Raw genomic sequence first — 24,384 nt, 5'->3', positions numbered from 1 at the left:
GTTTCCCTGCACAAAACACAGTAAATTCACTAAAAATCCCCTTTGCCTCTCCTCCTCCTCAAAGCCTCACCAATCAGAGCAGCTGCTCATAGCCCTTATCATTCTGTCCCCAAACTGTAGTCCATTCTGGCCTTTTTTCTTTTCTCCTCTCCCTCCTGTCATGTGTCTCCAACTTCCTTGTGATTTTCATTAACTTTATTCCCCTCAACCAGTTATCTCCATATTTCCACATCTTATTTTTTGATATATTTCTATGTACATAAATTTAGCCTGCATTCTCCCAACCACATCTCACTCTAATTAGCAGAGCCAAAGACTCAACATTCCTTCTCATGAGTAGAGAAATGGGGAATGAGAAGGAGAGAAGGGAAAGGTGGAGGGACTACAAACATTCATGGTTTAATATAGTTTCCTTTCATCCCTGTCACCTATATAAAAAAAAAGTTAGTATAAAAATGTTAAAGTTCCAACAGAAAAATGGATCAAAAATATGAACATATACTATACAGAATTAGAAATATAAAAAACAAATGGACGTAGGAAAAAAAATCAACTCCATAAACAACAGCAAATGAAAACAATGAGATACCATGAGTTAACCAGCAAAGATTCAAAATTATAATGTTCAATGCTAGTGGAGGTACAGTGAGATTGGCATTCTTACATAATCCTAGTAGAAACATAGACTGAAGAGCCATTTTGAAATGCAGCTAGGCAGTACATATTGTGAAATTTTAAAAGTTTCTAACCTTTGCCATTTCTAGGAATAATTATACAGAAACTATCAAAGAAACATACACAGATCTGTGTATAGGTATGTTCATTATTTATTTTAGCATTATTTCTAATGACAAAAGTTAGAAAAAAACAAAATATCCAGAGTTGTCTTGTTGGTAAAAATAATTTAAGCTATAGTGATACACTCAAATATTACTCATTAAAATTGATTCTTGACATTATGTTGTACACCTGAAACTAATATAACATTGTATGCCACTTATACCTCAAAAAAAAATTGAGATTTTCGAAATCTATGTAATGACATTATTAAATGTTCACACAATAATGTGAAGTTAGAACTTATTGCAGAGAAAACCACATATGTTGAATAATTTCAGTTCTATAACACAAACGTACATGTAAGGAGGAAGAAAATACATCAAAATGTTAACTGTGGTTATCTTTGGATTGTGGAAATTTTTATTTCCTTCTGACCTTCCTTGAATTTTCCAAATTACCCATAATGAGGAAGAATGAGAGAGTATTACTTCCGTAATCAGAAAAAGAAGTTTTTTAGAACCTACAAATGACATCCAAATTCTATTGTAAATAATTAAATGCCATTCCTATTAGTCATTAATTAATATTTCAAATTCAAGGAGGAAACTTAAAGACTAAATCCCTTGTCCCTGGGAGAGACTTTCTTGAGGAGAGAGGATAATCCTCAGGTTCCAGGCAATTTGATAAAGTTGAAAGGAATTAGAGAGAGAAGTGAGGAGAGAGAATTATAGAGCAAAATGTGAATTGTTTAGTTTCAGGAAATGCCTTAGTTCCATGTTCTAAATGATAAAGAAGGCAATTATTAGAAGCCATTAAAGATGAATTATTATCAAATTTACATTTTTCCCGTTTGTCTGAGACACTTAATAGGCTTTTTTTTTTTTTGTCAGGAAGAGCCAATCTTCCTCTATTTTGTATGTGGGACACTTCCACGGCATGGCTTGATGAGTGGTATGTAGGTCCACACCGGGTATCCGAACCCAAAAATCCCAGGCTGCCAAAGTGGAGCACGTGATCTTAACCACTATGCCATGGGGCCAGCCCTTAATAGGTTTTCTAAAAGGCACTTTTTAACAGGTTATCTCTACAATTTTATCAACAGATGGTCACATCTTTCCCTGATATTTTTGAGTTGTTTTTATCATTTATTTTTTTCTTCTTCTTATTTTTTTATTGCACAATCATGGACAAATTATGGTTGAGCACCTGATGCTAAGAATAGGATTTGACATTGACTAGACACAATTGCTTAACAAACAAAACTTCTGGACACATCAGTTACAAATTGTATGCAGCATCTTAGAACTGAAAGTTAACATTGGAGAACAAATTTGGTTGATTTTGTAAGATCATAGCTTAACCAAATCATCTACTCCTTTACTCCCACGTTCCATCTTTTAAACATGTGGTGTTAGTCACCTGGGGGAACTAGGTAAGAAGATAAAAATAATTAAAAGTAAATCCATTTTCACTATTAGAAAACCATCTTAGAGTCTACCCATTCTTAGGAAGTCCTGATGCCAGTGTCTTTATCTATAATATACATGGAGCTCCTTTGCTTATTAAAAACATCCCATATGGATGGGATTAAAAAAGGAAAAAAATTTCTCAGGGGATTCTCGGGTTTTCCTGGGGTATTCTAATTTTAAGGTAGTTCCAGAGATGAACATTCCCCAACAGCCAACAATGCCTCTGGGGAGCCCCTGTAGCCAAACATGAATTAAGAGTTCCTCTTGAGAAACAGCTTCTACCACTGTAGAACCTCAGGCTCACTCCCACGTTGGACTCCATTCCAAGGCAGTCAGCTCCCCTTTGCTCACTCATGGTGATTTCAGGCCAACCATCACATAAGGCAACTCAAGGCATGTGAGTGACCACACTTGTTGGAGTTTACTTTAAAAAAGAAAAAAACTTTTATTATAAAATCCAATACGCTTACAAAAAAGGGCATGAAATCTATACACTCAATTTAAGAAGCAGCTATAAAGGAACACCCATATGGCCATCAACCAAATTAAGAGCATCTTCAACACCCCCGGAAGCGCCCTGTGAAGCCCTTCCTTGTCATGAGCCTCTCCTCGTTTTGACGCACTCCCTCTTCAGCCCCAGCGGGGATTCTTGGCCAGGATTTTATCAGCACTGGAGAAGCGTTAGAAAGACTTTCCAAAAATAGTCCTTATTGTACAGCACATGACACTTTTTTGGCATTTAACAAAAAGGCTGCTACTATTTAAAAAAATTTCTCTATTGATCATAGGAAATGACTGTTTTCCAGGACATAAAAGGCATATATGTTCTGGAGAATAGCTTGCTTTAGCAGTTCAAAAAATTGAACTTGCTTTTTTATGATTATTTCTAAAGGGAAATTTTAAGCAATTGGCATTTCCCCTTCTGAATTCTGTTTATATCATTTAGCTGTTGGGCTCTTAGTCTTTTTCCTATCAGCCTGTATGTATACATGTATGTGCACGTATGTGTATGAAAATGCATGTTAACTCTTTGTCTGCCATATTTGCAACAAATATTTCCCCCAGCCTATCATGTAAGAAGGCATAGAAATTCTTAATTTTGTTTACGTAGTAAATTACATGAATCACTTCCTTCATGATTCTTTTCCAACAACTTCAAATAATTTGAACAAATATTTCCAAATATACACAAAAGTAAAGTGAATATTATAGAGAACCCACATGTACTCATTAACCAGGACAATAATTACCAACATTCTGCAATTCTTGTTTCATTTATTCTCTCCTGTCCCCTCACCATTCATTTGTTGATGCATTTTAAAGTAAATCTCAAACATAATATCATGTCACATACAAGTATATCTCTAGCTGATAAGAGCTTTTCAGATAACAACCAACATATCTATCGACATTTAAAATAATTCCTTAATATCTATATCCAGTCAGGCTCAGTTTTCTCTAATTTTTTTTAAAAAAATATCATTTCAGAATTGGATTTTTGGATCCAGATTCGAATAGGGTCCGTGTGCTATATTTGGCTATGTCACTGAGGTTTCCCCTCCCTTTTATATTCCATGCCACTTTTTTTTTGAAGAAACTGGGCCATTTGTCCTAAGGAATATCCCACTTTCTGGATTTGGATGACTGTATCCTTGTGATGTCATTGACCATGTTCTTCTAGTCCTTGAATTTTCTACCAGGTGGTAGTTGGATTTACAGATTTGATAAACTTCAGGTTTAATTTTTGGGGGACAAAATACTTCATACCTGGTGCTGTCAAATTCCTCTTGCATCATGTCATGAGCGTCCCACTTTTAGTAATGTTAAAAGTAACTAGCGCTTGCGGGTATTGTCAGCCTGATCCATCCTTTATAAAATTCCCAATCAGTGTTTGAGCTAACAGTTTTAACAGTCATTAATAATTGTTTCCTAGATCCATTAGCGCACCAGGGTTCCAATACTTTTAAGCCTAGAAAGTCTTACTCTATTATAATATCAGATCATTAAATATTTTCCCAAGATTTTATGGCATGGGTTTTTTTTTTAAACATTCAAATCTTGGCCCAATCTCGAATTCATGTCAGTATATAAGGGAAATGAGGATTTAAATCGATTTCTTCTAGAAAAGATGTATTCCAAGAAGGTCTCCAGACAAGTGGTCCAGATAGCCTTTATTACACCATGCACCTCGCCATGGAATTTTGACTGGCTACAGTGCTTATCTAAGGGGTATCCCAAACTGTTTTCCAACATCCAATAATTTTCCCAACACTCTCAGTGTCCTGGCACTGGAAAATTGATTAGGGAGAGAAATTTCATTATTTACAGAGACCCCACAGTGGGACTCAGACTAAGAGAATATTGGAGAAGGTTGGGGTGTCTGTTATGTCCTCTTACAGTAAGTAGCACTTCTATACCAGAATGGAAAACAAGACTTTCGTGATTACTCAGGGTTTTCTTCAATCACTAAATTTTTGAATCTTGAAAATGTCAGCTTTTTATTTGTGCAGACAATCATTTTGCCATTGAGGGAAATAACCTTGAAAAATCTGTACACATGACATAATGACTCAAATTTAAGCAGAAGTAGTTACATTTCCTTTTCTTCTTCTTCAAGAAAAAGAACATATTCACCGCTTTCCAGATGTTGACACCTTCTGCCTGCTCTTTAAATTGAGGGAAATGAAACTTATTGGCATGGAAATTATTTGTCTTTTTTTTTAAGACTACCTTAGGAAAAATGGCATTAGGTATTTGGTTTTCATCGGGAATAAAAAAGCTTTAAGGCTTTTCTCAATAGTTTCCTTGACTCCAAAATTGTCTCATTCAAACTAATGCTAAATTAATTGTGCAAACATTTTAATCACATTGTCTTTTTACTCAGGAACCATCCATAGTTCTCCAATGCTTACAAAATCAAATTCAAATTCAACTTCCTACTTTCAAGTTCTTTCATTATAGACCCCCACCACCTAGCCACCCTTCCTGTTATGGCTCATTCTTCAGAGCAACTCTTCAATACTGTCACTCCAGCCTGTTCTCTGAGCCTGTAAGCTCTTGTACATGCTAATTGGCAATGTCAACACATTTCTCATTTCTCTTTCCCAATACAGTTTGTAGTCTTTTTTTTGTTTAACCTGGATCAAGTATAAACTCATCTACAAGCGTTTTCCTCGCGGTGGCCCTTGTAGATCTCTTTGTTCTTTAAATTACGCCTCGTTAGAAACAGAATGGGAGAGTTTAGCATGCAAATTTTTTTTCTTTTACTGTTTACAGTGTATTTGCTATGGTTGTCTAACTAGACTGTAAGAGCAAAAGTGGTATGCTACATAGGACTTTATTTTTAGACCTTATTAAATTGAAATTCCTATGAATTTTTTAAAGGATAATTTTGATGACATGTTTATCAAATCCACAAGTGGTGTGACCCTAAGATGTGGTAGGTTAAAAAAAATGGACACAATTGTTGTATTTTCCTATATTTAGGCCCTTTATAAAGTGACTTTGAAGCTCCTCCCATCAAGAGACAGAGTCTATTTCACCAGCTTTGACAGTTGCTGGCCTTGGGACTTGTTTTGGCCAATAGAACACAGGGAAAATGATAGTGTCCTTGTTCTGAGCTTAGGACTCATGAGGCTTTTCTTGGTTTCATTTGCTATCTTGGGACCCCTCTTCTAACACATAGACAAGCCTAGGCCAGCCTGTTGGAGGATGAGAAACCACGTAGAACAGAAACTATCTATCCCAGCTGAGGTTCTTCTAGACCAACCAGCCCCAGCTGACCCAGCAGCTGACCACAGATGCACGAGTCAGCCCAGTCAAGCCCAGTCGAACGAACCCCTAAGCTGGGCCAAGCCTAAATTCTGACACATAGAATTAGGAGCCAAATTGTTGTTTTAATCCACTAAGTTTGGGATGGGTTAACAGATGGCAAACAATAATGAATACAAAGGGACAAAAACTTTTAGATGGCAGAATCTCGATCCTAAAAGATTTTAGCATTCTAGAGCAATAAACTATACTATTAAGATAAAATATAATTGCGGTAAGTAAAAGCTCTAAATTCAAGTTTGAAAAACCAACTGTGTGAATAGAGAATAGCAGAGATATAGCTGACCAACATGTATGCAAAACACTTAGTGGCTTTGGTTGACCACAGCATATGACTCAACCTGTGCTGCTTCCACTCTTCCAACAAAGCCAATATGATTTTATGCCATATTAAATGTATAAGACCCTAAGATGGGGTTTGTCCAAAGGACAGTGATCATGATGCTGAAGGGCCCAGAGACCATCTCACACATGGAAAAATGGAAGGCAACGCAATTGTGTATCCAGTGGCAAGACTGAGGGGATAGAGTGGATAAGATGACTGTCTTCAACTATGTGAAGAGCTGTCATGTGGAAAAGAGACTGGACGTGTTTAGTGTCACATCATTAAAAGTTAGGACCCATGCATAGAAGCTATAAGAAAGTAGATTTCAGCTCAACATAGGGAAGCAGTCGAGTTAGAGAGGCTGCATATTTATACTGTTTAAGAACGCAGACTGTGTAGTCAAAGCCAGATCCTCTACTTACCAGCTGTGAGATGTTGGGCAGTTGCCCAACCTCACTAAGTCTCAGTTTCCCCCTCATCTGTAAAATGGAAATAATAACGGTACCATCTTACAAGGTTGTGATAAAGATTACATAGGATTTCTGAAGATAAAATGCTTAGCCCAGTGTCTGGCACATAGTGAGCACTCCATAAATTTTATTTGTCATTAATAATAAGAGCTACATAAATATGAAATGAACTGCCTCAGGTGGTAGAAATCTTCTCGAAGTGGAGATAGCCACAGGAGGTTTGGCAGGTGTTTGTAGGAAAGATTTAAGCTTCAGGCGAGAAGTTGGACCAGATGACATTTAAATTACCTTCCAGTGCTGACTAAGTCATTCTATATCCCTTAAGACAGAAAGAGCTTCTTTAGTATCTCGCAGAATACATGACACTATTGATCAAATGATGGTCATCTACTATATTTAATAAAATTTTTGATTATATAATTATAAATGTATACTTTTCTCAGAGTAAGAGTTGTTCTACGGTGAAATGAAGTTGTGTAAGGATTCTTGATTTTCTTGTATCTCATCTCCACTAAATTTTATTTTTATAATTACCAGTATTGACTAAAACTAAAGAACGTCAATTTTAGTGCCACAAACTCTTATTTTTGGGACATTTAAATTCGTATGTACAAAGCTCTGATCTTCTCACACTTGGCGTTTCCCTATCAGAATGCCTAATTTTAAACTGGTCAGATATTTTCAAGGTACGAAGTTTCTTTCATGACTGACCTCCTAACAAAAGTCCAAGCTGGAGCCAATAACCATCTTTCCTTCTCTTGGTACAAACAGCATCTGGAAACAACGCCTTCTCAAGGCACAGCAGACAGTTCTAACTCCCACTATAATTCTATTTAATAAAGGTAGATCTGGTGGAATTACCTAAATGGGGTAATATGCCTATCTTCCTCAATTATCTAATCGTTATCAGTTAATAGGGAGGAATTCATGTTGGCCAAGGCCCTGTCTTCATCTTCTCTAACTGATAAAAATCTTTCCTTTTCTTACAATGATCTTGAGCATAATAATTGGCATTAATCATCTGTGAGGAGTGTTTTATTTTAATTAATGAAAGTTTAGCGTCAGGTACTCTGGCCAAGAGAATCCTAAAATGTATAAGTGGGAAGATGAGTTCTGAATTCTGGGTTTGAATGAACTCTGAATTCTGGGTAAGTGCTGAAATGAATAGACAAGATATTCATAAGCACAAACAGGATTTCCAGACCATTCAGTGCCTCGCATATGCCATACATTGTAGCACACATTGAGGAACACAAAGATAAGAAATGTACTCCATTACTAAGAGGAGACAGAAATACAAGCAAACAATTTCAACAAAGTAAGAGCAATGCTGTAATAGAAAACATGCAAAATATGGTTATAACTCAGAATAGAGGTTGTAGAAGGGGCAGAAGAGAAGTGGAAGATCGACTGAATTGTAAGATATTGTAAGATATTGTGAGAATTGTAAGATACACTGAAAAAGAGGAGGGGATTAGGTAGAAATAAGTGAAAGGAAGAACATGCATGATGGCACAGAGTCGTGAAGGAGGGAGTAGTGTGTAAGATTCAAGGGAATGAGCAATGGGAGCTGAGGCTAGGGGGTGGGGGTAGGTATGTCATTCATGCCTCACTCTACCATTCAGAGAGATTCAGACAAACTCAGTAGTCAATGGGAAGCCATTCCACCTCTTAGTTAAGTGAATAACTTGATCATATTTGCAATTTGAAAGGAAAACTCTGTAGTGGTGTAGAAGAGGTATTAAAAGAAGATGAGAGCAAAGATAAGGAAACCAGTTAGAAGGTTCATCAGTAACCAGATGAGAAATAACAAAGGCCTTAATTACAGCAATCACAATGGAGAAGGAGAGAGTGAATGTTAAGGATTTAGAACAATGTGAATTGGGTGGCCAAGTGAATGGATGAGAGAGAGAAGAGCATTACAGATGATGCCCAAGTACCTGGCCTGAATTGTTGGGTAGAGGTAGGAACATTCATTGAGAGAGGAATAGAACATTTGTAGAGCAGGCAAATCAGAAGAGAGAAAGAGAAGCTAACTGGTTGAGTTCTGAAGAGGCTGAGCAAATGAAACAAGAAAATAAAGAAAATTACTCAAGGAGAGATAGTTGATATTAAAAAAAAGTACACCTGGAGTGAAACAATAGGGAACACAAAATTGGAGGTATTATTAAGGGAAGATGAAATAGCAAAAGAGACTGAGAAGATCAGATGAGAATTAGAATGGTTGGCTCTTATAAAAGCCAAGAGAGGAACAACTTTCGAGAAGAGGTCAATTGAGTCAAGTTAGAGAAGAATTGAAATGTGCACTGGGTTTAGCAGTTAGGATTTTCCTACTGACCTTGGCAAGATCACTTTTATTGGTGCAGAGAAGGAAGGAAACAACTGCCATGCCACAAAGCACGAGAACATTTTCTCTCCCTCTCTTTTTTTTCTATTTTGGTTTCATCTCCACGTCTCTTATCACTGATTTCCTTTCAAAGTCCTTAGTGTAAAAATTGCTCTTTCTGCCTTCTGCAAATAAATAGAGCCTTGTAAGAGTTATTCTGGAAGCAAATGTCTTTTAAGGTGAGGTTGAATTTTTCACTAAGCTATTCCTTAGAGAGGTTTCGGAATGCACTGAACGAAAAGCAGCCTGAACCCAGGTAATTGGAAAACAGCATCTCAGGCACAACAGTATAAGAATTTCTTTCCCTTTCTTTTTCTACCACTTCCCTCTCCTTCTTAACAAGCAGCTACAATATGGAAAGAATTACGCTTGGTGTTTTGGGGACATAAATAATGAATAAGGCACAATCCCGCCCCGCCCAAGCCCTCAGCCATGGAGATTACAAGCCCCTGCAAAAGACAGACATGCAATCAACCAACCCTAAAGTAAGGTTGGGTGAAATAAATGTTCATAATAGTAAAAGCAAAGTTCTATGGGGGCCTGAATGTAATTCCCCATCTCTCATAAAATGCAGGAAATGACCTTTAAACACAGACACAATTGGGGAGTTCATCACACCACTAATTACCTCCCTACTCTTCAGACCATAAACTTTTATGCAATCTGCTCTGTTCATTTCATTCATACTCATTTATTTTACCAGGCATCCCAACTGCCTCTATGAAAAACTTAACGGGCATTAGTGGCAAGTGGAGATTTCAGCTCTACCCTTGGCTTTACTGTGATTCTATCATTAAATTGAACTTTAATGATATTTAATAATAGCTCTTTGACTTTTCACTGAGAGTGTTAAAGTTCTTAAAATTAAATGCATAGCCTCACGGATTAGGTGAGCACTAAGCTTCCTTCTCCGAGGGGAGACAAACTGGGACACCAAAATATACGGAATGGCTTCTGAAGAACACTGTTTTGATCTGAGTAACCTCATGGTGATATCTTTGCAGTTCACGCTCCCTTTAAAGTTCTTTGTGAAGCAACTGCTTTTCAAGAGCCAAGCTAATGCTGCATGCTCACACATTATTTCCCACTTGTGCAGGGTTGCTATTTATAACTGGGGCCTTTGGAAAATGAAAATCTAAGGTTGGTGAACTGTAGCCAGAGTGACCCATAATATAAGCCAGGTCATACTTTTTTTGGCATCCTTCTGAGTCCTTTCAGGAAACTTTGATTATATTTCAAACAGGAACCAAAAAGAGATCGTCCAAATACAAAATCATCTCTCCAGCAGGTGGTTAGGCCTAGGTTCTTGAGTCAGGCATGCCTGGTTTTGGATGCCAACTCTACCATTTATTAGCTCTGTGACCTTGAACAACTTCTTTATCCTCTCTAGGTTTCATCTATAAAACGATTAAATGAGAGACTCGGTTGAAGAATTTATGTCAGTGTTTGGAAGAGAGTCCTCAAACAATGGTGGCTACTATAATAATTATTATTGCTGTTATTTATACAAAATTGCCCAGGATTACTGTTTATAGCACACTGCCTCACACATGGGAGGCATTCAGTGTTTGGGTTTTTTTTTTGTGGATACTTGGCTATCATAGAATGCTTCGAATGTAGTGTTTCCAACAAGGGCTTCCTTTGGCTTCCTCAAGGGCACCCAGAGTTTGGGAAGATAGCAAAACAGCATAGCCTGTCTTAATTCTACTGATAATTCTGTAGTGCTATTTCTCAGAGGTTAGTGATATTGTTTTTTTCCGATATATGTGAACAGAGAGTATATATATATCCTATGGCCGTCTTAGGGCGTTTGTTTCCCCCACTTACAGGTGGGACAAATTAAAGTTCCTTTTTCCATTAATAACAGACCAGGAATCTACTTAGCACTTTCCATCAGAAGTGCCACTTAATATTTTTCAGCTGGGTTCTGGGAGAGAAATCAGGGCAGTGTTAATGGGAAAGTGTCAGCACACTGAGACAAGGAAAGAATAAACAATAGTTCTGTAATACAAATATGACTTCATGACCTTTGATAATGGCGCATTCCCCAGTAGCAAGAGTTGGTGATTCTGTGTGTGCGTGTGCTGTTAATAAAACATTTATCTCATATTTAAACATCAAGTACATCGTGATGTGGCTGTTCATTTAGTCCACACATGTTGTACCATATATTTTCAGCCTTTATGGATAAGTTGTACAGCAGGTCAGAAGAACAAGAACAATTTTTGTTTGAGTTTGGTGTTTCCCATTTTTACAGTACATAGGCATCTACCTGTTTCTGAATAAATGAATTTTATAAACCTAATAAAATATATTCTACAGACATTAATTGTCCACATTTCATTTATTTTCTGTAGGTTTTGGGAGCTGGCATTGAATATTTGTATGTGCTTACAGGAAGACATAAATTGAACTACTATTGGTTCAAGCATATTTGTTAAATCTTATTACAACGCTTTGGAGCTTATCAAGCCTGTTTATAGAGCCATCTTACCTGTTAGGAATGGTGGGATGGACAGACTTCTTGTCCAGGGCATCACATTGCACTTCTTACCCAGTTGAACTCCTACCAATGGACCTAAACTTCAGCCGAGGCTGTGCTTGTGTGGTAGTGAGAATCCAGAAATCTAAATTTAAGGGATATATATTCTCACCTCTGGTTATTTAATATTTACAGGACAGTGCAATAATATTGCTTTTAAAAATTCTTCGTCTTTGGTAGATATGGTAGGACACTCACATACAATACTACTTCAACAACCATTATAAAGAAGGAAAAGAAGATGAAAATAGCTGACTGAATAACAAACTAAGATTCCGTATTCATTCAACCACCAACAGTCAAGCACTACCTGCCCACTATGTGCATGTCATTGGGTCGGGTATTTCGGGAGAAGAGACGATGGGAAAAAATGACATAGACTCTAATGTGTGGTAGCAGTAACAGCTGATGTTTTAGGGGGTTAATTTATGAAGCTAAAACAATGTGTTACTTTATGTTAAATAAAAGGAGAACAGATCTAAAATGAGGGATGAGCTAACAATTCACTCCCCCCCATAAAATCCGGTGTGATAGAGTTATAGCCAAAGCTGGAGGCCTAAATGTTTGCCCCAGGGAATCTAAACCTGCTTCAGATGATGAAACAAAGAATATTTTATGCCAAGTACACACATGAATATATTTATAAATATTTTCAAACAAATGACGGCTTTTACATACAATAAGTATCAATAGAAATGTTATTTGACCAAATAATGGGCTCCACTGCAGTGCTGGAGTTTGAGTGTTTTCAGTAGATTTTGTTTGCCTCCGTTCTAAGGAGAAGTTCTCCAAAATTCAGTATATGATAGATATCTGGGTTTACTACATTTGGAACTCAAAGATGGAGTTCTCTGCTACTCGTCACCTTGATCTCAGGGTTAGAAGTTAGCCTTTTTATCTCTCCTTCCTCAACCAGGCTCTATTTAGGAGCTAGATGTCAGCAACTGAGCATTTTCATTCCTTTAACTGATATTTACTGCACCAGGCTCTGCCTTCTTCCTTCACTGGATTCTAAGTGACTTGTGAATTCCCATAGAGCATGCAGCCCACTCTCTCCTCTGCTCTAATTGTGCACTAGGATACCATTGCAGCTACTGTACGAATGGCCAGAATAGTAGTGGTGTAGACAAGATGGAAGTTGATTTCTGTCTCAGGCAGTAGCAGTCTGAACACCAGCAGTGAACGGTTCTTTGTAGTCAGAGACCCTGACTCTTCACTGTGGTTTCTCTGCCATCCTCTCTTGGTCTGAGGTGGTTATTCCAGCTTCTGCTACCACATCTGTATTCCAGTCAGCAGAAGGGGCGTGCCTTAGGAATAGCATACATCACTTCCACTCACATCCCATTAGCCATAATCTCATCATATAGCCACATCTAGCTGCAAGGGAGTCTGGAAAATGTGCTCTTTAGCTGAGTGGACATATGCCCAACCAAAATCTCCATTATTTTAGAAGAAGAAGGAAACTGACCCCTTAACTTAAGAGTTTCTTTTACCTTGTCACAAAAAGTCCTAGAAGGAAAATACTTGCCTTACTTCATTTGCCTCAGTGACCAGAAGCTAAATGTATAGAGAAATAGATCCAGTCAAGTCAAGAACACTCACACTCAAAAAATTAAAATTATGTTTATCTATAACTGTAGTAGTTGTAGTGGGTTGCTTTGCTCAGAATTATTATTATCTTCTGATTATTCTGTTTCCGACTTTTGGTGGTTTTTTTGGAAGTAGCAATAGGCCACAGACTAGTTTGCAGGTTAACTTCTCCATCTTCTTGGGTTACTGAGCCCTCAATATTGAGTATTAAGTCCCAACGTTCTTCTCATAGAATTGGCGCTGTCTATCCAGACCCGGACATGATATAATGATGTAAAGTTCAATGATTCTCAACAGGCTGTGACTTAGAAGACTACTCTTAAAATGGCCCCTGTCTGCTTGGCGAAATTTTCCTTTGGTAAGAAAAATTCTCCAGTGCTAAAAGGAGCTAAGGATTAATCTGTAAAAAGGGACACCTCCATTTCTATTCTTCCCACAGATGCCGCCCAACTTTGAAATAAAGCAGCTCTACTTTTTGTTGATTCTGAGTTCACCAGTTCCTTTCTTTTTATCTGTTGTTTATCCAGTTGCTTCCACCTAGCTCCTCCAGTTTCCCCTTCACTCATCCACAAATACAGAAGGCCTAGGGAGTGAGCCTTGTTACTTTCTTAGCCATCCTTCCATTTAATAACATTGCTTCCTTCATGGCGGTTTCTCTCTCCATGGCCTTCTGGTCAAATCACATAATGCATTCAAGTTACATTTCTTTTGGTTGAGGACAAGTTTACCTGTCACCTAAATTCTTTTGAGAAAGTCAGGTCAGTATAGCCGTGGTCATGGGCATCTCCTAATTCAAAACAGCTCCACCTGCTTGTGTATTCTGTGCAGTTTGCTGAGGTCACAGAACTTTACTGGGTTGTTTTGACTTCGTATAATCTGCACAATGCTTTGCTGAGTCGAAATAATGCTTCTTTCAGCCCAGTCTCTTGCCTTGCTGGAATTTTGGAGGAGAGCTTGGTAGTTGAATTTTATGCCATCCTCTGATGTTACCTATCTCCCTAAATCCCTGCTTTTGTCTCCATCATTATTGCCTAATTCTCTTTCAATAGTCCACTTTGAAGCTGCCATTAATTTATTGAAATCCTGAAATCCCTTTTGCATTTACTGTTAGCCTGTGCAACCTCTCGGGGGTAACATGTTTACTGTCAAATACATTAAAGTAGTCCGTCTTAATTCATTCTCCAGAGGATCTCCTATAAATTAAAAAAAAAGTCCTCTAGTTATAACACTGTGGGATTTGGGGAAATAAGTTCATCTCAAGCTTTCACAATGCAATATTTAGCAGCTGCAAAGGCAAGGAAGACAAAGCTGCCAGGTCATCCCCTGGAAATCCCACAACACATATTTTTAACATTTGCATTCTTATTTACATAAATTTGTATGCTCTATTCAAAAGGCGCTGACTCCAATTATGTAAAATAAAACACCCAACTCCTCTTGAGCTGAGGGTGGATAATCACGTATTCCAGGCTTGTTTACTTGCTGTCCAGAGTGATTTCTCTTGCTTCTCCCTATCTGTTCCAAGATGTTTCTCTCCTTTATTCCTACCCTCTAATCATAACCATTAATGAAAAGACTTATCATGTAGTTATAAGATTGGAGTTGGCTCCCAAATATTTTTTTTCTCTTATGAGCTCACATTAAAATCCTCTGTTTTCCAATTGGGGTTTTCAAAACATCTTTCCTCCTCCCGGAGCAAGGAAAGATTGGTCATTGGTTCAGCTTGGGGCACCATAATTTGGGTGGTAGAAATCGCATCCGGGTCCAGCTTGCAGCATTCCACCCAAAAGAAAGTTTCTTGGCAGTGAGTTTTGATTCTGGGTAGATCAACCATAGATTTCAATTATCCACCCCAAACACTGCCTTCCATTCACCCCTACAATTAAAGCTTGACTTTGCTTACATTTTGGGCATTATTTTTTCCCTCCAGGTGGATGGATAACAGAGTTGATTGCAAACGAATTCATTAAAGTCTTTTACAGCATGTGTATTAAGCCCAGAAGCCAGAGCTATGGGAAGAAAAGAGAGCAAGAGTATTCTCCGGGAGCAATTCCACTCAACTCGAGACAGATCTGGTGTCACTGTATAGACGCCCACCTGCTAACTCTGCCCTGGCCAGGGAGGGAGACCTGCGAATCACATAGTGAAACATCACTGAACCAAGAACAGCCATACTGCACTCACTCTTCTTCTGCTCTCTGAAAAGCACTCCAAAAAGCCATTTCCTACCGTTTCTATATTGCTGTTCATGTTTCTGACCAGGTCTAGGAAAACACTGAGTAAACTCAAGACTGGCTATTGGATTGAAATGAAATCTCGTCAAAGCAGATCCCTACAGGGTTTATTGACCTCTGACCCCAGCCTTTGAAATGGCTTCTTTCTGTCCCCATAAAGTGGTGGTCTATTTAGAATCTCTATAAACAAAGTCAAAACAGGAGGCGTTGGAGGGGATAGACGCAAGGCAAGGCAGTGAATGCTGAGCAGCTGCCAACACATTTTGTGATGTTCAGGGCGTGTTTTGTTTGTTTGTTTAATCTTTGTGCCAAATGATACTCCTCTCTCTTGGAACTGAAATCAGGAGAGGGGAACTGCAGACCTCACTGAATACAAAGTATAGGAACTCAGTCCCAAGAAGCCTGGGTTGCTCCCCTGCTAGGCCTGCAAAACGTCCGCCACACTGACAGCACGGGCAGGAGGCTTCCTTTTCAGCCAGGATTTCGTGCTCTGCAGAGAGCTGCCATGGCAGAGCTTGCCGCCAAAGCAAAATTACCAGGAATCGCCGAAAAAAAGATTCACTTCCTTTTAAAAACTGCAAAAACTCTGGTTCTGCCCGCATATATCTTTAAGTTGGAGTGAAAAGCCCTATTGAAAGAATTTGTTTGTTTTTGACTTGTCCCTACAGTGACCGTGTTTCACCCTAGTCTTTGGATGTGTGTGGTCTGGAGATGCAGTGCTGTAGCAAAGGACAGGAGGGGGCGGGTATCCCAGGTAGACTGTGTTCCTTCTGGCAAGGTATGCCTGGAAAGTGTCCTTGATACACTCACCAAAATTTTGCTTCTCTTCCTGACACATAACACCCCCTTCTCCAGCTCCCATTTTTTGAGATAAGCCAATCGAGGATGCTCTAAGTTTCCTCTAAGCCTGCTATGTGTATTGTTTTTCATTTATTCATTCATTAAAATCATTTGCATAATTCATTGAGTGCTTGGATACACAGTGAACAAAACAGGTAAAAAAAATCCTTGCTCTTGTGAATTTATATTAAATTACTTAATCCTGGTGACACTCCCAGGAGGCAGGTACTATGATGCTGCTCTATTTGAGCGTGGCTGAAAGTCACACAGCCCATGAAGGGTGGAGCTGGGAGTGGAGCCCAGGCAGCCTGGCTGCACAGAGCCCACACTCTTCACCGTCAGGCTCTAAAAGCCCCAGCGGGACTGAAGGGCGTGATTTCAGGTTCAGAACAGTAGTTCCGGCAAAAACCTGTAATTTCTCTTCTAGAGGCAAAATCTTTCATTCCACAAGATAGTTCAAATAACAAATATGTTTGAAAGGGGTAGTATTGTGGCTGGATTTCACACTAACATGGTGAAGGAATCAGAATATGCCACTCCAAAATATGCCACTTTGGCACAAGGATTATTTTGAGCTGAAGGCAACTGAGAAACAGTAGACACAGGAAAACCTCTCTGCCCGCTCCCTTTCTGTCAAAAAGCAGGGCATAAATTTCCCTTTGTAAAGGTAATGTAAATCTGTAAAGGTGTCTTCCTTTCTTGTACCAGGAAGAGGACAACTCTTAATCACCGTAAATGACTCTTATCAACGGAAAAAGAACCAACCTGAGTCTGTGTAACAAACCTTACTAAGTAACTCTTATCTTCCATTAATGTCCTCCTTACGTTTACCTTCTCACAATTTACAGCCCCAAGAAGCCCAAATCCCTTTTCTTTTCTCTCCTCACTTCTCCACAGTTTATCACTCTTTGTTAAAATGGTATAAGAGCCCCAAATATAACTGCTTCTTTGGGCCTTCCCTTCTTTTCTATGAAGGCCTCCTTATTCAAAGTAATAAATCTTTTCTCCTGTTTATCTGTCTTTATTTTTTTCAGGTTAATTTGCATCACCCCAGGTATTGAACCTAAGAGAGTAGAGGAACAAGTTTTTTTCTTCCCCCACAATATAAATAACTAAAAGCACCATTTTTCCTTTTAACAAGTTCTGATGGGCAGAGGAAGGTGGGTCAAAGAGCTGAGAAACCAGGACACTGAAGGGAGTCGGGGAGGGAAGTAGAGACAGAAGCCGAGGCAAGGGAATCTCAGCTCAACATCTCTCAGCTCAACATCTTGCCTAGGGCGAGTGTGACTATGGCCAACCAGACAGTTCAAAATTTGGATTTTATCAGCCACTTTTATGAGATCGATTTGATTATCTCACCCAAGTAGCTCAAGACAAAAGGAAATAACAATCAACAGATTCAAATCATACTGTGCAACAAGAAAAGGATTCCTTCTTACTTTGCCGATTGGCTTCTCAATCAGAGGGCTTGTAAAGCAGACTGGAGTGATGCTGCTGTACATCGGAGGTTTCCATTGCTGTTCCTACAAGAAAGGGAACACAGAGAGAGAGAGATTTCAGGCACTTGGCTGGCTTTCCGGCTGCATGGAGCCATTTCCCTGTTTCTCACAAGAGTGCCTCAAGCCCTTAACAGTTGTCACTTGAAATACCTGAGTCAGCATTTTTGCACAGGCATCTTCAGTTTGCAGTCTGTGCAAACTCATTTAACCTTGTACAGGACATATTACAAAACCATCGGTGATATCCTGAAGGAATTCATACACACATGTTGACACAAATGCAGAATATTTTCAGCCTAATCTGTTAAAGTACCTTCCTAGAACATAGATGAGACTGTGTGAATATCAAAAAAACATTACTAACATCTCACTGCATAAAAACACTGACCACAGTGAAACTTCTGGTTTTCAAATCTTTGATTCTATATGAGATGATGTCCAAAGTGCTCTACCTGCTTTCCAGAACCCTCCAAAATGTGGCTCTTTTTCACTTTCTCAGCTTCAGTTCCAACTCTGCCCCACAATTTAACCTAAACCTCAAGCCACATTTGGCCAATGTGTTTTTCTTGAACAGACTCCAATCTATGCCTTTGTTTGTGCTGTTCTTGGTTCCTAAAATATCCTTTCCTCAATATCTGCCTATGATTTCCTACCTGTCCTATAAAGCCCAGCTCAGATTCCCTAAGAACATTTCACTGTTTCCCTCCACTTCTGACTAGAGTCAAAATAAATTTCTCCCTACCCCAGGATCCACATGCTATTATGTGAGCGACTTAGGATGGGACTCGTGTCTTAGTTATCTTTGTATCCTTCACAATCTAACACAGGTCTTAGATGCTTCTATGGTCTGAATGTCTGTGTCCCCGCAAAGTCCGTATGTTGAAATCACCCCAAGGTGATGATATTAGGAGCTGGAGCCTTTGGGAAGTGATTAGGTCAAGAGGGCAGAGCCCTCCTGAATGGGATTAATGTCCTTTTAACAGAGACTCCAGAGAGCTTGCTTGTCCGCTTTCCCATGTGAGGATACAAGAAGTGTGTGACCTGGAAGAGGGCCCTCATCCAACCATGCTGGCACCTGATCTTGGATTTCCAGCCTCCAAACCACAAGAGATAAATTTCTGTTGTTTATAAGCCACCCAGTCTATGGTATCGTGTTATGACAGCCCAAACAGCCTAAGACATCCTTGTAGGCGCTTTCTATTAAAGTCATCCTTCCTTTTGTCAGCTGAATCTTTTTCTTTATAGTCACTAATTTCCAAGACACTCCACCAGATCCAGCTCTCTCCAGCCTCCAGCTCATTCTCGCCACACACATTTTTCATTCTCTTTTCAATCTTGTTAGAGGAGACATCAAGAGGCTCGTTATGGGGGAAAAAAAGTTAACTGTAGGTACCAATAACCCCATAAAATGAATATGACCTTTAAAAATGAATCAGCAAGTATTGACACATTCCCACCTCCTGCTGTCCATTAATTGGCCACGTTTCTTGAGTGAAAGGAAGACTTTTCAGTGGTCATAGCAAAGGAATGGAGTATGACCCTCTGGAATCTCTACCCCTGCTGTTACTAATTATCTTACCCTGGGCAAATTACTTGTACTTTCGACCAGGGTGGCCCTGCCTGTAAATGTGGTTTGTGTTATTTACACACATCTTGCAGGGTATTTTGAGACTAATTGTGGAGATGTCTGTGGCCTAGAAAGGCAAAGCATAATTCCTGGGGAAGAGGCCCTGCTGTTTACCTTCGGGAAAAGTCATGCAAACCTCTGACTTCTTCCCGTTATCTGAAAACAGGGGTTATGGTTGGATTCCGAGGCATGTGGATTTCTGTCCATTAGGAGTTAAACTGAGACTAGCAACTCATTTCACAGGTCATGTTCCAGCCATCACAGTTTAATTACTATCAACCCCATGGCTCAGGTCCCAACCATATTAGTGAATGCATGAATGAAAGTTCCAAAGGATCCAGTTACCAAATCTCACCTTTCAGAGATAAAAAGACCGTGAATGGCAACGAGGAAAAGGCCAAAATATACCAACTTGAGAGTGCAACTTTTTTTTTCTTTTTTAATAAAAATAACAGGTTCAGTGTTGACGATCAGGACACATGATTCTGTTTCGAGGAAGTCAATCTACAGACGCAGTAGATGAATCCGAGGAACTCTGCCCTTCACTGTGAGGTTGGTCCAGTTGCTATGGTAACGTGTAACTAGTTTTCTTAGGTTGTTGTGCAGCCTGATTTTCTTTAGGCTAAAGATTCCCTTGATATTGCACCAGGTATACTTAAGACGAAAACAACCCAACAGTTGCAAAACATAGATTTCTTACCTAGATATTATTTGTTTGGTGGGAAAATATGTGATGATTCTGAGTCACACATAGAAAGGAATTTCTGAAAGAAAGAGTGCATGTGCAAAACACAGAGCAGTGTGGGGCACACAGTTATTTCTAAATAGCGTTTCCCTTTCCCTATCTCTTCTCCTCATTTCAGGCTTCATACACAGGATTTTGTTGTTGTCATTTGGGTGGTTGAGTGGCTAGGGGGCTTGTGTTTACTGTGGTTCCAATCTAACTCACCATCTGCTAAATGTGGGGGTGGGGGTGCTGAGAATGGACTTGGACAAAGTGGAATAATAGAGAATTAGAGAAAAGTTGTTGAAGCCTCAGGTAAGTCAGCCATCCTCTCCAGCTCTCTGCAAAATGAGGGCAATATTACCCCCTTAGCTTCTCCCATAATAGCTTCAGAGCACTCCTGAGAAGCTACAGAACTGCTCAGAGATCTCCACAGGAAAGGTACTGTGTTACTTTTCTAAGACTGGATTCCTAAAAGGAGACCAAAGGAGCGGTGAAGGTCTTGAACTGTAATTACAAACTTCAGGGTTTGTCCTGGTGCCTGAAATATAAGAGCAACTCCTGGTGCAAAAGGACAGAAATAATCCAGGATTTTAAGGAGGAAGGACACAGGGACATCCGGCAGGCTCAGCCAGTTGATTCAATAGTGAGATCAGTCCAGGTGGCATCGCCAAAGGGTGCATCACTGGGCAGCTCAAACCATCCTAATAACTCTGCTGAGAAAAATGCATCCTCCCTCAGAAATCTTGATTTTATACAGACATTGATGTCCATCAACTGCTCGCCTCTCCTCCCCACACTGTGGGGCTATGAACAGTGTGTTCTGTCACGAGACAGAAGCAGATTCTGCCTTAAAGATTGCCATCCCTCTATTCAACCTCAGCCTGCAAACCATTGTTTATCTGGAATAAAAATAACTGCACCTTGCATCTGCAGGGTGCTTTTAAAGAACTGCCAACACAGCACTTTAGTTGCTCCTCGTAAAAGCCAGGAGCTGTTCCTGGGACCTAGAATGTTGAGGGAACTGTGATATTTCAAACACTCACTGGGAACCGAGGAAAGAGAACGTTCCTGAAAAAGGACATGATACAGGTCATCGCCATTGTTCTCACCCCTGTTCTCTCTGGCCCCCCAACCTGATGGATGAGGCCAACCAACAGGGAATTGGGTTGGCCCCACCCATCCCAGCTGGAGTTCCTTCCTTGCAAGGGTCAAGCACACAGACACAGAGGTGAGGTGGCCTTGGGAAGGGAGGAGAACTGGGTGGAGCACCATTAAATGTTGACTCACTCAGGCTTGACCAGACTTCCTCCCTTTTTCCACACTTCAGTACAATTTTGGTGAACTTAAGTAAACTGTGCATACTGCTAGGTTTTCCTACTTCCTTTAGGGTTATTATCAGAGACCTACACCAGCTCCGGTATATGAAAATCCCCTCTCCTCAAAATATGCAAGTAGAGAGAGTGTCACATGGGAGAACGTGCTCACAAGCACTCTAGTTTTTAAGATTTCTGGGCAGAATCCTATTAGAGCCAGATCTGATTATACATTCTTCAGCACCTCCCTCAGTACCCATTTCCCTTAAATGCTCTGCTAAATTTTGCATTTAAATTTCCATTTCTTGGATGTTTTACATGCTGACTTTTAAAATGTCCCTTGTGCTTTTTCCTTCCTTCTCCATGTTTTATGCTTCTCAGTACCACCTGTACCTACCACAAGGCTACCATTAGAAAGAACATTAAAACAAGTGCTTTCGAAACACTCGACAACATTAATGGGACTTCGGAAAGATGGAGGCACATTCCCTTCACTACACTCTTGTGCCTCTGAATTTCCAGCCAGCTTTTATCCAAATGCGTGTATATGTAGCCACAACACACTTTGCATTACACTTTTGCACATTGTCCACTTAACATCATGTTACATATTTTCTCTGTTGTTACATAGTCTTTGGATGTATAATATTTACCGACTACATGATGTTCCACCAACAGGAAAGGGTATACTGTATTTGATATCTTGGTAGATATTTTCATTATTTCCATTTGTGCCCTCTAATTTTTTTTGAAATTTTAAAAAGTTTTATTGATACAATTCACATAACACACAATTCACCATTTAAAGTGCATAATTCGATGTTTCTTAGTTTACCCATAGGGTTGTGGCCATCACCACAATACAATATTAGAATATTTTTGTTTTCTGACAAAAGAAACTCTCTACCTGCAAGCAGTCATTCAGTCATTCACCATCCCTCCTGTCCCCGACCCCAGCCCCAGGCAACCACTAGACTACTTTCTATTCCTATAGTTTTGCCTCTTCTGGATATTTTATTTAAATGGAATCAGACGGTATGTGGTCTGTCATGACTTTCTCTGAGCATAATGTTTTCAAAGTTCATCCATGTTGTAGCATGGATCATTACTTCTTCCTTTTTCATTGCCAAAAATATTCCATTGAATGAATATACCACATTTTATTTATCTATTTATCCATTTGAGTTGTTTTTACTTTTGGGCTATTATGAATAAAGCATCTATGAACATTCATACAAGTTTTTGCGGGGGATAGATGTTTTCATTTCTCTTGCTTACATACCTAGGAGTGGAAATGCTAGAGCATAAGGTAACTCTGAGTTTCACATTTTAAGGAACTACCAAACTGGTTTTCTGTGTAATTAATATCTATGCAAATTGCATTTCTTTTTTGTCTTTTGAATCTTTTCTTTAGAATATATTTCTAGAACTAGAGCTCCTACCTCTAGACGATATGAACGTTTTTATGGCTCTTCTTATTTACTATCTAATCATTGCTTTTCAAAAGGATTGCACTGGTTTACACAGCTGCCACTCATATATATATATATATATATATATATATATATACATATATGTATATATACTATGTACATATGCATGTCCATATACACACACACACATGAATCTTTTTTCTATGAAGCAAACTTACGAAGAAGATGCCACAATTAACCTATTTATAGATGAAGACATTAAGGCCACAGAAGTTAGTAACTCAGTGTCAGATGACCAATCAAACAATGCAACGCCCCTTTTATGGGCTTCATTGGCTTCAAGTGTTTGTACCCAATATGTCCCTGGTTTCAATGAGTAATTGCTGACTATGTCTCTATCCTGTAATTTCTTCAGCTTGTGTCACAGTGAAACAATAAGCATGGAGTCAGAGGCACGGGATCAAATTTTAGCTCTGTGACTTACTAGCTTTGAGATCCCGAGTAAGCTGATGAATCATGCTAAGCCTCAGTTTCCCCAAATGTAAGATGGGCTGATACCTACATCATAGGCTTATCTGGAGGATTTAAATTAAAATTTGCCTCAGCAAAAGAAACTTACATAATAAGTGCTAATATTATTTTTCATATTAATGACAAATGTTTTATTGTTATTTTTCCTTGGTGCTCTCTTCAGAATGAAATATCAGGTATCTATGAATCTCTATCATAATTTAATAAATAGATTTCCTCCCCTATTGTCAATCAACAAATCATCCCCTGAGTACTGTCAACTTAGCTCTGTGCTAAGTTTATAAGAATTTAGATATAAAAATATTGATAAGATAAGTAATGTAAAGGTTTATAAAAATATTTCAATAAAAATGACAATTATAGATTATAACAATTTAGAAGGTACAAATAGATTATTTAGAAGTTTATTAAATAAGTCTAAATAGGTATATTTATTCTTTAATTTTAAATATATTTGAAACTTTCACAGTATAAATCATAATTATAAATTTTAAATTTATTTAGAATAAAACATACAATTAAAGTCTATAAAATAAGCAAGTATTTTAAATATTTTCAAAAAGTAATCAATTATGAGTTAATAAAATAAGCATAGACTCATAAAAGTAAGTGCTTATAAAATAAGTATGTGTCTGGCCCCAAGGACCTCATGAATAAGATAACAAGGGTGGAATGTAGAGTCCTGCCTCTGAGTCTGAGCACTTGGATCTGAGAATAGCTTTGACACTTTGACACTTGATATATGACCTCTTTGGGGCTCCATTTCTCCAGCAATAAGAAGTATGGT

At 38.8% G+C, this 24,384-nt stretch overlaps 1 protein-coding gene across 6 annotated transcripts in view; it reads right to left on the bottom strand.

Moving 5' to 3' along the window:
- The window catches only part of RASGEF1B (RasGEF domain family member 1B), a 701,851-nt gene that overhangs the window by 126,505 nt on the left and 550,962 nt on the right, over positions 1-24,384 (bottom strand). For all 6 annotated transcript variants that reach the window (XM_070614553.1, XM_070614551.1, XM_070614552.1 and 3 more), the window contains one exon: positions 17,907-17,990. In XM_070614553.1, coding sequence (XP_070470654.1) covers positions 17,907-17,990 — 84 coding nt within the window. The remainder of the gene's footprint in view (positions 1-17,906; positions 17,991-24,384) is intronic.

The sequence above is a fragment of the Equus przewalskii genome, chromosome 3 (genome assembly GCF_037783145.1).
Source record: "Equus przewalskii isolate Varuska chromosome 3, EquPr2, whole genome shotgun sequence".
Lineage (NCBI taxonomy): Eukaryota > Metazoa > Chordata > Mammalia > Perissodactyla > Equidae > Equus > Equus przewalskii.
Note: the sequence above shows the minus strand (reverse complement) of the source record. Positions and strands in the feature narration are given on the sequence as shown.